The sequence below is a fragment of the Chenopodium album genome, chromosome 17 (assembly GCF_948465745.1).
Source record: "Chenopodium album chromosome 17, dcCheAlbu1.1, whole genome shotgun sequence".
Taxonomy (NCBI): Eukaryota; Viridiplantae; Streptophyta; class Magnoliopsida; order Caryophyllales; family Amaranthaceae; genus Chenopodium; species Chenopodium album.
Window position 1 is genome coordinate 31,151,991 of NC_137850.1, and position 14,228 is coordinate 31,166,218.

Here is a 14,228-nt window from a genome sequence, read left to right on the forward strand (position 1 = left end):
ATATCACATTATCACTTGACCCTACCCTAAAGAAATATATTAATTCCATTGGATACTTTATAAACAACTGCAATATATAACTAATATAGTTAGCAGTGTCCCACACGTACCTATTTTTTCCATGCATGTAGTATATATGCATATTTATAGTATTACAACACTAAAAATTACAAGACGAAAAATTAATACTTAAAAATCTTTTTTTTGACAGATAATACTCAAAAATATAAGTTATGGAGTTAAGCTCCAATGTAACGGCTACATGGAAAATATGTACAATATGTAGCTTAATAGGCTGTTTGATGCTCGTCTTTCTTCTTCGCGAAAATGACCAAAACATACGTCTTTTTGAAGTTGAAAGCACGGTACTAGAAATTGGACCGACTGAGGCAATGAGCATAATTGTTAAGCCTTCGGAGCCACCACAACCTATAGCTAGCGTCGTTGCAGAATTGATCCCATGGTCTAAGAATGTTACTTCTAATGCCATGGAGAAGCCAAAGGAAGTTTATAGAATTGAGAAATCAAATGTTATGTACGTTAATAACATTGTAAAACGGCCGATGAAGAAAAGTGAGAAGAAGTGTAATGTGTTTGATGGGAGATGGGTTTACAAACCCGATCAAAATCTGAGCTACAACGTGATGAATTGTCCGTTTCTTGAAGAGAAGATGAGCTGCCAGAGAAATGGAATCCGAGCTACATCCATGATATATATAGAATTTAATTTGTTGGAAAATTAAACATTGATTTCTTTCAAAATTTATCATATTAATTGTAACATAAACTTCTGTTATAACGTATATATTGAATTGAAGGTTTACAACAAATTGTACATAATTTGTCCTAGGCTAAATGGAACAGACATGGTGGAACGGTTTAGAAACAAGAGGGTGATCTTAGTAGGAGACTCACTAAACCGAAACATGTGGGAGTCGCTCGCGTGCATTCTCTATTCCTCTATACCAAATGCTTCATCTAAGGCCGAGGTTCATTCTCAAAAGAAAGTATTGAAAACGTTCTTGAAAGTAAAGGTCGGTACATACACTAAACTCCGAGTCCTACGACGAAATTTCAAATAAGATGATCAAGTATAAATTATACTTATTGTATACTTGCAGGAGGACTATAATTTCACAGTTGAATTTTTTTGGAGCCCATTTCTAGTAGAACTCAACAAAAACCATGAAAGTGGCAAAATTGTTCTTGTGCTTGATAAATTGTCACCTAACTCTGAGTTGTGGCCTAAAGCTGATATTATGGTATTCAACTCTGGACATTGGTGGGCTCAAATTGGTAAAAAGAAAGCGTAAGTCATTCTATTGCAAACAAATATGCTTATTGCATATTTGGAATAATAGGTTATTAATTCTTTTTTTTTTTGTATGTAATTAATTTTTAAACTAGCTCATACCAAAAATAAACTATTAAATATTTCTAATTATTGCTAATGAAGTATGAAATATTTGATCGAATTTGTTTGTTTAAAGATTTTTTTTTTTTAAAGGCATTTTTATGTGGATGTTTTAATGTTAATTTTAAATCATGTTTTTTTCATAGTTAAAATTGTTCATACGTTTTTACCCTAAAATTTAAAATAATAATAGAAAAAATTACGGGTAAATACAAATTAATCTCTGGAATACACAAAATTTGTTTATCAGATGGCAATTTTGTAAATAAATCAACAACTTTTTCAATAAAAGTGGGTCTCACAGTGATGTTGACAGAATAAAGTTGTTGATTTATTTACCAAAATGCCATGTGATTTTGTTTATCTCAAAGATTAATTAGGGCTTCCTCAAAAATTACTCTGTATATATGAATTGTTGTCTGCATAAAGTACAAATGAAAATATCTATAAAGAACAAAGGGTGTATATATAAAGTAGGAATAAACACTTCATTCATCTGATCTGTATTATATTTCCTTTTTTTTTTTTTTTAGTAACTAAAAATATTTCAATAATTTACATTTTTTTAAAAAAAATATAGTCATCACTAGTCTATAATATATTACTCCATTTTCCCTTTCTAGGTTTCAAGTCTTCCAACCCCTTTAACATTTTATATAATTTTGTAGTTGACATGTAACCTTTTTCTGAATTCCATGCAATTTACCAATTGAAAGACAAATACAGCAAATCAAAAAGTCACCAACGAAACAGAAGCAACACATTATTATGAATTGAAAAAGTAATAAAGTATACATTTTTTTGGTTTAGTTGAGCATAAAATCCATAAATGAATTATGATGCCCCGTTTTTACCAACTCACACCAACTACTACTGTAAAAATAATAAAGAAGGGCTTTAAGATTAGCAAGGCATTTATACATATTTGTAGGGTGATGCTTTTTTTTGTCTAATACTTCGTCAACAAAAAAAGTAGCTTATTTATGAATCAATGTATATTATTATTACAAAGTTTTGACTCTTTTTGCTCAATACTATTTTAGTCTATTGAAATAATAGTCACATTCAATAAAATTGCATTGGTTTATAATTCGAATTCTCCATGTTCAACTACTAAAGGAATTTATGTTATGTTAAGACCTACAAAAGCAATAATTTAGGGCCTGTTCATATTTACTGAACTGAGTTGAACTGAACTGAACTGAACTGATTGGAGCTGAACTGAACTGAACTGAACTGAACTGAACTGAATTAAGCTGAAATGAATATTTTATGTGAGAGGAAAATTAAGAGCTGAACTGAACTGAACTGATTGGAACTGAACTGAACTGATTGGAGCTGAACTGAACTGAACTGAACTGAAATTAAGTAAATATGAACAGGCCCTTAATAGGCTACTTGAATCCCGTTTTAAATAATCTTACTCTATTTATTGTTATTTCATACAATATTTTGACTCTTTTTCTTTTATAGTTTAACTACTAAATTTGACTCTACTTTATTATTATATTGTACAAATAAATGTCACACTCAATAACCTAGTTGTTGGTTTAATTCTAATGCACATTTTCAAACTAAATAAACAACTCTCATTTCCTTATAAGTCATCCAATATATACTAGTATTAATGGTTATTAGATTTGTAAGTGTGTTGACAAACATCACAAATCAAAATATTATAAGTACTGTCAATTTTTAGTTTTTAATTTATGATATATGTTTTAGAAAGAATACGGACAATAAAATTAGTCATAGCTATAATAATCAAGTTTCAACGTCAATATTTCCTTAAAAAACAAAAAAGGTTCACGACATCAATAGGACATAATGTTTTGTGGCTAGAAAACTGAAAATAAAATATGATCAACATGGTTATAACAGCATTGTTTTTCTAACCAAATACTTCGTAATATACTTGAACTCCACACCGTCAGCAGTATTCTTAGTAAGTACTTAACCCACAATTTATTTCCAATTTTCAGCTGGGAATTGTATGAATATAGAGGAAAGCTGGTAAAAGATATGCCACTACATATAGCATACAAACGAGCAATGAAAACATGGGCAAGATGGGTCGAAAACACCGTTGACCAAACAAAAACAACCGTTTTCTTTAGGAGTATTTCGGCTGAGCACAAATCTCCACAGTACAATCAATGGTGCTATACTAAAACCCACCCCATCATGGATGAGTCCTATAAGTCGTCGTTTCCTAAATCTTTGATTCGTGTTACCAAGAGCGCGATCAAAGAAATGTCGAGCAAATCACAAGTTAAGTACTTGGACATTACTAAATTGTCGCAGTATAGAATAGATGCACATCCGTCAATCTACAGGTACAAGGACTGGCAGATTCGAGCTCAAAAGAATATGTATAATCTTACGCGTACTGCTGATTGTGGGCATTGGTGCCTTCCTGGAGTACCTGATACTTGGAATAGGTTGTTGTATGCTTCTCTTTTCTTTGATGATTCAGGGGAAATATCTAGTTCTTAAGAAAATAGTTTTATGTTGAGCAAAAAGTTGTTCAGTTGATAACTATTAGCACTGCCAAAGCCAAATATCTCCAAAGCAGTGATTTTGGCAATGTTGTTTTAATTTGTTCTTAGGAATTGATTTGTTTTATTGAATTTGATTGATTCAATGGGTTCCCCCTGTTCGTGTACTGCATACAAACTAAATAATACTCGTACTTCTCTCGGTGTCTCTTGGTGATTTTTGCATTTGGCAGTAAATATATTATGAGATACTACATTTAGAGCTCAGAAACCACAAACAGAATGACATCCAAAAAACAGCGAATTTATACTTGGTATGTAGATAGCAGTTTGATTGAGTGTGTAGGAGCTTATTTACAACAAATCACTTCAGGAAAAGGGCATCTTGGGGATGAGATACTTGAATCTTATTCAATTGCCGCAGCTAGTAACTCTCAGTTTCCAAATCTCAACTTGAACTTGTAATAGCATTATATATGGACGTTACTTAAATACATGATTATTGACATTCACAAGAACACCACCACAATTCTTGAGAAAGGGGGCGCCATCACTGCAAGACTACTTAAGTTGTCTACGGTGATCTTACTAGGCTTGATGGTCCTAGAGAAGTTCCCAGTCTGATTCAAAGGATTCAGAAACTTGTGATTTCTGAATTTCTGCCTGCTTTGTAGAAGAAGAGAAATTCCTTCCACTTTGATCTTCATACCATACAGCAAATTGCTCCTGATCTCGCTTGCCTTTTGACCATCTCCTTGGTGAAAATACGTCTTGGATTTTCTTCTGGAAAAATGCAGAACTTAATTAATAGACACCATTTTAAGAGCTTAAGATGTTACTCCCTAAATAATAAACCACTATTGAATGGAGTTATATTCAAGATTTTCTTCAAAGGACCAAAAATATTCTTCATTGGGTAAGTATTTTACACCTCCACAACACTAAAATGCAGCCAGTAAAAAAAAATATAGTAATGGTTATCACGAAAGATAAGGTGGAAAAAATAAGATTCTAAATTCAGGGACTGGCCAATGTGGCCTCAACTAGAAATGTGATATACTCTTTTGGGACAGAGATAGTAATGATAGTGATTCTAATTTCCTAACTGAGTCACAAATTACGTGAACAAAACTGGAGGATTTTTAAGTCAACAAATATATGAAATACCAAGAAGGTGCAAATTTGTATCATGTCATGACTTTTGAGGGGTAGAGAGATTTGAGACAATGTGGCAACTATGTATCAACAGAATGAATGTTCTCTTTTCTTTTTCACAATGATAACTTGACAAGAGGGTGGGGTGGGGGAGAACTTATTTCGGTACCTTGTAAGATTTCTGTATGTGATCAGGAGCATATTTAGCAGAATTATCATTCATCTCCACCAGAACACAGGAGTCCTCAAGTCTGACCAGATTAAGCTGTTCCCCAATTCGAACATTTTGTTTATCAGCATCACATCCTTTGAATTCACAGGTATTGAAGGAACACAATGTTTCTGCAAAATCGAATCAATCAACACAAGTTTATAAATAAACTATTCAAAATCACAGATCTTCCAGAGGAAAGAAGCAAAGTAAAGAATGCATGATTTTTATGGTACATAGCAGTGAAGGATTCACAACAAATAGAGTAATGCAAACAAATATAGTATGATCTGATTAATAGAGGAGATTTACACCATTTAAATGCACCTAAGTAAAGATTATTCGGCTACATAAATCAGTGAACAGTTTTGTATTTTCCATTCAGCATGTAGCAAACTTATGTTTCCAAATGAAACTGCATCACTTGTTTTTGGGCATCATGTTGCTGTATCAAGTATTATAATTTGCAACTAAATGTCTGTACATTGATACTATTAAAATGCAAAAATATAATAAAATTTGAAACTTATTTTAGTCCCTAAAAAAATTTAAGACCTATGACTTGTTCACAAAAATGTAAAGAGTAGTTAAAAATACCATATATCCAATATAAGGTCACAAATATGTTTGAAGCCTCGTGAATAACAATGGCAAAAGGACAAGTTTCCAATTCATCATTTCACAATATGATGGCTGCAAAGTACTCTCTGTCCCTTTTTTTGCCCCATTTGACTATGCACGGTCTCCAACACACGTATTAAAACGTCTATATATTTATTTCCATACATGTAAAAATTATAAAAACGTGATATTAATAAAATACACAACGAGACGAATCCAATAAGAGCACTCATGACTATACTATATTTTATAGATTAACAGTAATTTATGGTCAACGTTTTCAAAGTTTGACCCCAAAAATAGCAATGGGGCAAAAATAAAGGGACAGCGGGAGTACTATGCAACAATGGCTTATTTGCATACTAGCACAAATTATGTCTCATCCTCCATGTTCATGGGCTAATGTCCTCTCTTATTCGACAGTGTAATGAATAGATATATTGCACAGTAAAATACTAGTGTAATTTTGTTCATTTCTCACTTTATCCTATGTGGATCAATTGGTGCTCAGTCATGCTAACGTATATTACCATACAAGGAATTCACCACAATGAAGCAAGTTGAGTTCAAAGATTTGGAATTCAAATATTAACTTATGAAATGTCATAGAATATTTTACAATAAAATCTGCAGATACTCGTGGAGATTGAGACCTTTTCCCTATCTAATTTAGTTGCGGCCGAATTAATGTATTCTGAGTAATGAACAAGATGACGGTATTTTGTTTAGATTAACCATGCACATGCATTCATGATCTAGGACTTTTACAACACAGTAATATACCTTTTAAAGAAAGCTGTAAGCTTCAGGCGCAAAAATGTACGCAACTGATGCAGAAATTCAAAATTACCAAAACTAGATACGGTGGAGTCACTAATCAGAAACATAGCCGAGATTGAAAACAGAAGAGGAAGTTATCAAGGTAGCCAATAATATCATTTACCTCAGCTACCAGAAGACTACTAATTAAAGTCGAAAGAACCAAAAGCACTAAAGCAGAGATGGGAAATTATAGCTAAAGAGTTACAGCATGCATGTGATGCATCTAGTCCTAAATCCTATTAATCTTTGCACCAGGCAATCCATTACATTGATTCACATCACAAATGAGCAGGACATAGAGAAGGGAACACAATTTTTGCACTAATGCAATATGGAACGGGGTATTAAAGTAACAAACAGTGTGGGTAACTCTGTCTATCCTGCTGAAAGTTCGAAGAACCTATATTTGGGTTTGTCCCATTTTGTTCTCCTACTCTAATGTAAGCATATTTACCAAATCATATTCACATAATGCCAAAGCTAAACTGCTAGTACACAATTGGATAGATCCAACTAATGAGTTGCTTTCCTTAATTGGGGAATCAAGTAAAAATAAAAAAAAATAAAAAATTAAAGTCTACTATGTCACTTGCCAATGTGAAGGAGAGTAACTGGGGTGATAACAAATACAGACCACCAAACCAAAAAACACAGATAATGGTACTGACCCACCTTTCCTTTTTCATTTTAACTGCCACTGGTGAACACCTTCCTATAACCATTATACTTTTAAAGGTTCAAGGACAAAAAACTTTCTTGAATTAAATAGAATCAGGTCTCTACTAAAGCAAAAAAAACGTGTTTTAACTTTTAAGGTACCTATGTTTTAATTTGGTCAAATACTTTATGTAAATCAAAGAATCAAAGTTATTTATTTTACTTGGAAGAGGTCCGAATTTTGTATAATAGGTTTGAAATTATATTTTTTTTCGTTTTAGTTAATTGGTCCATATTTTTTTTAATAAAAAGAGCTGAAATTTTTCTCCTCTTTTGGGATATTTTAAACAATATTTTTTAGAGAATCCAATTTTTTTTTTTTTTTTTTGCGTAATTATTTTATTTAAAGGTCTAATTATTCATTAGCGAATCAATGTAAGTACTATTACTATCTTTATCACGTTGTAAGTTGGGTAGGAAAGAAAAGGGCATACACGTTAAAATTTATTTTATCTTATGTACATATTATAGATTGTTGGTGTTGAAGTATATATGTGTAATAAAGTAGTTTATTTGGAATCATATTTATGTGATTAGTTACATGATAGCGAAGATTATATGATATAACACTGTTGTTAAAGAATTGTACTTATTATTATATGAAGGGTTGTTCTATAGTGAGCTTAAGTGCTTAACTTAATATCTTGTAAGATGCATCAAGTTACCTAGTAAAAATACTGAGATGGGAACTTTAGAAGAAAAAAATGACTATGAAAGTGCTTGTGACTATGTGAGCAAGATTTGTTTTCATTGTTTGTATCAGTCGGATGTATTTGGAGGGTAAGAATGTTTTTTACCTGATTGCATAGCTGCTATGACTGTTCATTGTTTACCTAATAGGGAACCCTACTTAGCCATTAAGATAATAATCTGAGTTTCATTTGTGTAATGAAATACCCAACTACTCCCCCCCCCCCCCCCCCCCAACCCCAAAAAAAAAAAAAAAAAAAAAAAAAAAACCAACTACTGTAAATATGAAGAGATTTTTGAGTAGCAGAACTATGATCGGAGTTATTTCAGCCATCATATTACGTATAAGGAGTACATTTTTTTATTTTCCTCATCAACCTCAACCTGAAGTGAGCCTAATCCAAAATATATAGAACACTAGTAATAAGACCACATAGAGGAGGATAGTAGCTGCTGAGTTCATGACTTCCTCTGGTAAAGAATGCATGATTTTTATGATGCAAAGTACATAATGCACGATTTTTATGATATCCAAAACAAATATACAATCAGGTAACAACCATTCTTTCTCTCCAAATACATATGCCTCATAGGAACAATGAAAACGAATCTTCCCCGGGAAGTGATAAGAACTCATAGTCTTTCTTTTCTGAACGTCCCATGATTCCCATCTTTTCTAAAGAATCATTACAAGGTAGATTGATAGGCATCCTACAAGAATCAAGTTAAGCTCACTCAAGAACCCCTTCCCACAGCAATAAGCACAGTTCTTCAACAAAATTTTAGTCGGTATTCAATCATAAAATCTTTGTGATCACATAATTAATCACACAAACATGTTTTCAATTAATTCACTCCATCACAAATACATAATTGAACACCACAATATATAATATGCTCATAGAAGAAAATAACCCAACTTACACATGCTAAGAAAGCAAAAACATGATTCGCCAAGGATTAATTACGCCTTTAATTAAATTAATACTAATAAATTATTTTAAATAATTGCCCAAAATAAAATAAGTAAAAAAATTATATGGATCCCTTAAATAAAAATGGTTAAAAGATTCCTAGAAATAAAAATAAGACAAATAAATTATTTAAACCTCTTGATAAAACAAAATTCAAACCTCTTCCAATTAAAATAAATAATTTTGATCCTTTGTAATATATAAAGTACTTGGCCGAATTAAAACGTAAGTACAGGAGCTAACAATGTCAAGTGCACAGAGTGTAACAGTCATATAGCACATTTCATGTATAAAAACTAAGCACTCAGCATCCATTACCTCTATGAGAAATAGAGACCTCCTCGTCATATTTTACAGACCTCTCTTCAGTACCGGTGATTATGGCACTCAAATCAGCAGCATCAGCCTTCTTTGGTGATACTGAAAACATAATACAAAAAACAGAATTAGGGTATATATTCAAGCAACTGGGATTATAAAAATAAATAAAAAAAACCAAAAGGTATCCAGTTTATAGGCCCCAAGGAAGCCATAACACAACAACTCGGATTGTGGTTTCCACCCTACTCAAGGCCTCAAGCATACACCATAAGCTTGTGTCTAGAGGTCATGCCTCACACCTAAAGTCATAGGTGAACACTATGATGTACAAGATTTAGTTCAAGTAACATGGAAAAAGACTTACTGTCTAAGTCAGCTGAAAAGTGTTCACCAGAATGCACTCTTGTCTCCTTTTCATTAATAACATCACGTCCTTCATAGCCTTCTATCATCTCCCTGGAAACTCCTACATCATTTTCATTGTCACTCACTTCGGAAGCTTTGTCTAAACTGGCATCCCTATGTACAGATGAAGGTTTATCACTTTCATTATGGGGTGCAATAAATGTGACTTCTTCACCAGTATTGTTTGTCACAGTGGGATTTATGCTTGGAGAACTAGAGAGACACTTGTTCTGAAAATCTTTTCTACAATCCAGAATTTTTACCACATGTGTAGATTGATTTGATAAAGCTGATTTAGTGCCACGGATCCGAGAATTTACTTTAGTACACTTATTATCTCTAGGAGATTTATTGGATGTTGGTTCACATGACTTAATCACGCTGCAGATTGCAGAATCACAATACCCATTATACATACTGTCATCACGAGCAGCAGCGCCATTAACATTGTTTACCATTTTCTCAGGTATAGCATCAACAGATTTAGTTTTGTCATCTACTTTTGGATTCCTACAGATTACACCATCACTATCACCTTGATGGATAACAGTCATAAGGGGGTCCCCAGATTTTACTGTATCTAATGACGATGGTTGGTGCAAATCTTGAATGACATCTGAGTAGAATTTCTTAACAGTTTTTCCAACAGTCCGCACCTGATTCTCAACAAATTTGAGAGTATCCTATCCAGCAAAAGGAAATTTCAGCTTCTCAAATAGAAAATATTAAGACAGATGAATGGCAAAGGGAGGAAGGTAGGGAAGAGACCAATAAAGAGGCCTTGTAAAATTATATATCTAATATTTTTTTTGCCATTGATGAAACGGTGAAAGAAATCATATTCTAATTCTTTGGATCTCTTCCTCATACGAGTACTCCCTCCGTATTCTAATAAGTGAAACGTTTATCTTATACATGTATGCCAATGCAAAACTTTGACCGATAATATCTTTAATTATCAATTAGTAAAAATTATAACAATTGAGTATGAATAAACTATTCATTGAGATACATTTCAACAAGTACCCAAAAGACTATTTATTCTTATGAGTTAAATACAAACATTAGTCAAATTGAATTTGAGTCAAAATATTTCACTTATTTAAATGTGGAAGGAGTAACATATTGAATATTGATGAGTGTTTCCGGCTATAGAAACTTAATTTAAGAACACAAAACAAAATTTAGGTCTTGAAAGTACCTCAGACATAACTTCCTCCACTTCAGCACACATGGCCTCAAACTTTTGATACATTTCACCAACCCAAGATCCACCTTTGGGATCCATTTTTTATCATAAGTGTTCAGCAAATACCTTATAATGGTTATTAAAAGGTTATTCTTATCAGTGTCGGGATTGTGCAATATCTTTATCTGCAAAGAAATAACAAAAAAAAAAGACGAAACTTTAATCATTAAGTAATGCTGCTCATATTCGCTCACATTCAATGACAATGACCATAAGAGACATGATGTATAAGTATAAAACAGATACATATGGATAATTTACACCTCGGCCGTGCTCGATTTGTTTCAGTCAAGAAATTGAGCTGGATAAAATCTAATCGGATCTATCAAATTTATCAGTGGTAATCATAGCATGTAGGCCATAATTATATGTTTCAACTTTTACAATTTAGAATTGTTTATAGCTTCTATGTTAAGTGATGGATTACCAGAGATATGGTGAGATCCTAGAATTTATTAAAGCTTCTAAAATCTATCAATTTGGATTTAGAAACAGGATTGCAATTTTTAATACTAAAGCAGCAGCAGCAGATATATTTCCCTTCTAAATTCTTAGGTTCACAGTTACCACACAGTTACACATAGATTACCTGTATTACAGACCGGTGACGCTATGTTATGATAAGTTTATGGAAAATATATAGCTCGCTCATAACTCTCTCTCCCTACTTCACAGCCACGTTAAAAACATTATGACAAGCACATTAACAACCCTTTTTAAATCATCCCCATCATCAACCAAAACTTCCTTTGAGCCAGGTCAAAAACATTATGACCAACACATTAACAGCACTTTGATATCCCATCATTTACTAAAAACTTCCTATGAGCACATTAACTTCGAAGCAAATAGAACCCCCATGCCATAACTCAAAGTCATTAAACCAAACACATTAACAGCCCAATCAAACATATTTTGTGAAAAGGAAAAGATCCAAGATACAAATTGCAGAAAATAATAATTAAACAGATCAAAGCAATTTAATTACATAATCCGTTTCGTATCATAGACATTCATAGTTCTCTCTACGCCCAAAAAAATTATGTATAGGCTCTATAGTCCAAGAGGTTTAACTTGTTTCAATAGTCATCAAGTCAATAAACCTCGACCCCCCGCTTCGACGAAAGAACTGGAAATCATACAATCACGATAATCAACATCACTTATACCCAACCAACAAAATCTCATACATTATCCATAAAGGTATTAACCAATTATCCATAATAAGAAAATAAAACTAGAAACACCCATAAACATGCCAATCACCAACAATCATTATCAACAAAGCAAACAATTGCGAAATTTTCAAAATAAAAGAAAATTGTATATTCTACAAAGTATTAATCATCATAAAATTCCTGTTCATTGAAAAAAAAAAAAAAAATAGCATATGACAAATTTCCAATTATGCAAAATATAAAATTAATCAACAACCAAAACCCTTAAATTCTTGCTAATTATGCAAAACCCAGAATATAATTCAACAAAAAATAATAATTGAACACAAATTAAAGCTTAAGGGGTTTATACCTGCTTGAAAACAAAGCGCACAGAAACCACAAAAAGCGTCGAGAAAAATCAAATTGTGATAAACCCAATTCAGTACTAATATACAGGAACAAAACCCAGAAAGAGAAGAATTTAAAGATTAGAAAGATGTAAAATTTAGCTTTAAGGAATAAAAAAGAGGAAATAAATAGTGAGGGAAAATACTAAAAATTAAGGGGGAAGTCAAGGAAAAGGAAAGGAGGAAGGAGAAGGCAAGTTATTTGATGTTGAGTAGGAGAAGAGTTTAGAGGTGAGAGTTTGCAACATTACCTTAGTTTTCTCGAGTCCAAGTCTCCTACACGTGTGCCAATTATTGCTCGTGTTTATAAGATTTGGAAAAAGAAACCTTGGAGAACTAGACGAAACCAAAATACAAGTACAATAAAATCGGAAATTGATTTTGACACACCTTTTATTGATATTGGCACACCTTTATGGAGAGGAGCATAAAAAACTCAACTTATGGTGTACCAAAATCATTTCCCAATAAAATCAGACTTGTTTTTTATTTTTGATTATCATTTTACAAATACTAAAAATACAATTATATTATTTTTAAAACCTTATAATAAAATCTTACATACATTATCAACATTAATATTGGGCATGTTGGTATCACTGTATTTTTTTTTTCTTTTCAAAATCATTAAGTATATGTTATATACTTCCTCCGTATATTTATAGATATAAAACATTTTCCTTTTACGGCCGTGTTTAAATACAACATTTCCTTTCTTAATAATGTCTCTCTATTTTTTAATACTCGTAAAATTCTCTGATTATATTTATTTTTGGAAAAATGGAACCTAATAATCCCACCTTTAGTCAGTATTCCACAAACAATCCCACCTTTTGAAATTCCATAAACAATCTCACCTTTAACATGGATCTTCCAGTAACTATCCCTTTGACCTATAACCGGTTAAACCGCACAATTTTATTTTTTAATTCACCTCCTTGGCTCCTCCTACCTCCCTCCAAGGTTCACCTAAACTGCCACCCAAACCACCACCACCTCCTCAACTTCTCACTCATCACCGCCCACCACCAACCACAACCCTCACACAACCCCACCAGCTAAAACACCTTTCCACTCCTCCACCAATAACCCCCTAACACCCACGCACCCTCCAGCGGCATCTAAAGGCCAAAAACCATGACTTCTTTCACCGCGAAAAGGTCAATCCACCATCCCAACCACTTCCCCTACCTACAGCCCCTACCCCCGCCCCTACCTTAGCTAAAACCCCAACCCCATTTGAAACCCGAACCCTCATCTGAACTGAACACCATCACCCAAAACCATATTTGCGTGATTAAATTTGCGAATGAACACAGAAAAATGCACGATTATTTAGGAGGAAAATAACTGAAACTGACAATTCTAAGACAACGGCGGAAATCTATTAGCGGTGTAATTTAAATTATATCAATTTGAATGAAATAGTAAGGAAAAAGGAAATGACCACTCTGATTTGAATAATCCGATGAAAGATTCAACGGCCATGAAATAGTAAGGATGCTTTTTATTGATTGAATCTGTAACACCCTAGAAATTCCTCTCCTTTAAAATACCGATTTTGCTCTTTTTAAAACTCAAAAT

General features: G+C 32.8%; 2 protein-coding genes across 2 annotated transcripts; one reads left to right on the forward strand and one right to left on the reverse strand.

Annotated features, from left to right (window-relative positions):
* Window positions 1-233: 233 nt before the first annotated feature.
* Window positions 234-3,922, forward strand: LOC145587774 (protein trichome birefringence-like 42). The gene is made up of 4 exons (XM_081644451.1): window positions 234-699; window positions 787-1,034; window positions 1,122-1,309; window positions 3,397-3,922. Exons 1-4 carry the CDS (start codon window positions 234-236, stop codon window positions 3,908-3,910), a joined length of 1,416 nt encoding a protein of 471 aa, XP_081500577.1. The 3' UTR covers window positions 3,911-3,922.
* A 287-nt stretch (window positions 3,923-4,209) lies between these two features.
* Window positions 4,210-12,865, reverse strand: LOC145587775 (uncharacterized). Its single transcript, XM_081644452.1, has 6 exons — window positions 12,608-12,865; window positions 11,030-11,202; window positions 9,788-10,511; window positions 9,421-9,522; window positions 5,237-5,409; window positions 4,210-4,695 (listed from the first exon to the last, which is right to left on the reverse strand). Exons 2-6 carry the CDS (start codon window positions 11,114-11,116, stop codon window positions 4,516-4,518), a joined length of 1,266 nt encoding a protein of 421 aa, XP_081500578.1. The 5' UTR covers window positions 11,117-11,202; window positions 12,608-12,865; the 3' UTR covers window positions 4,210-4,515.
* Window positions 12,866-14,228: the final 1,363 nt, after the last annotated feature.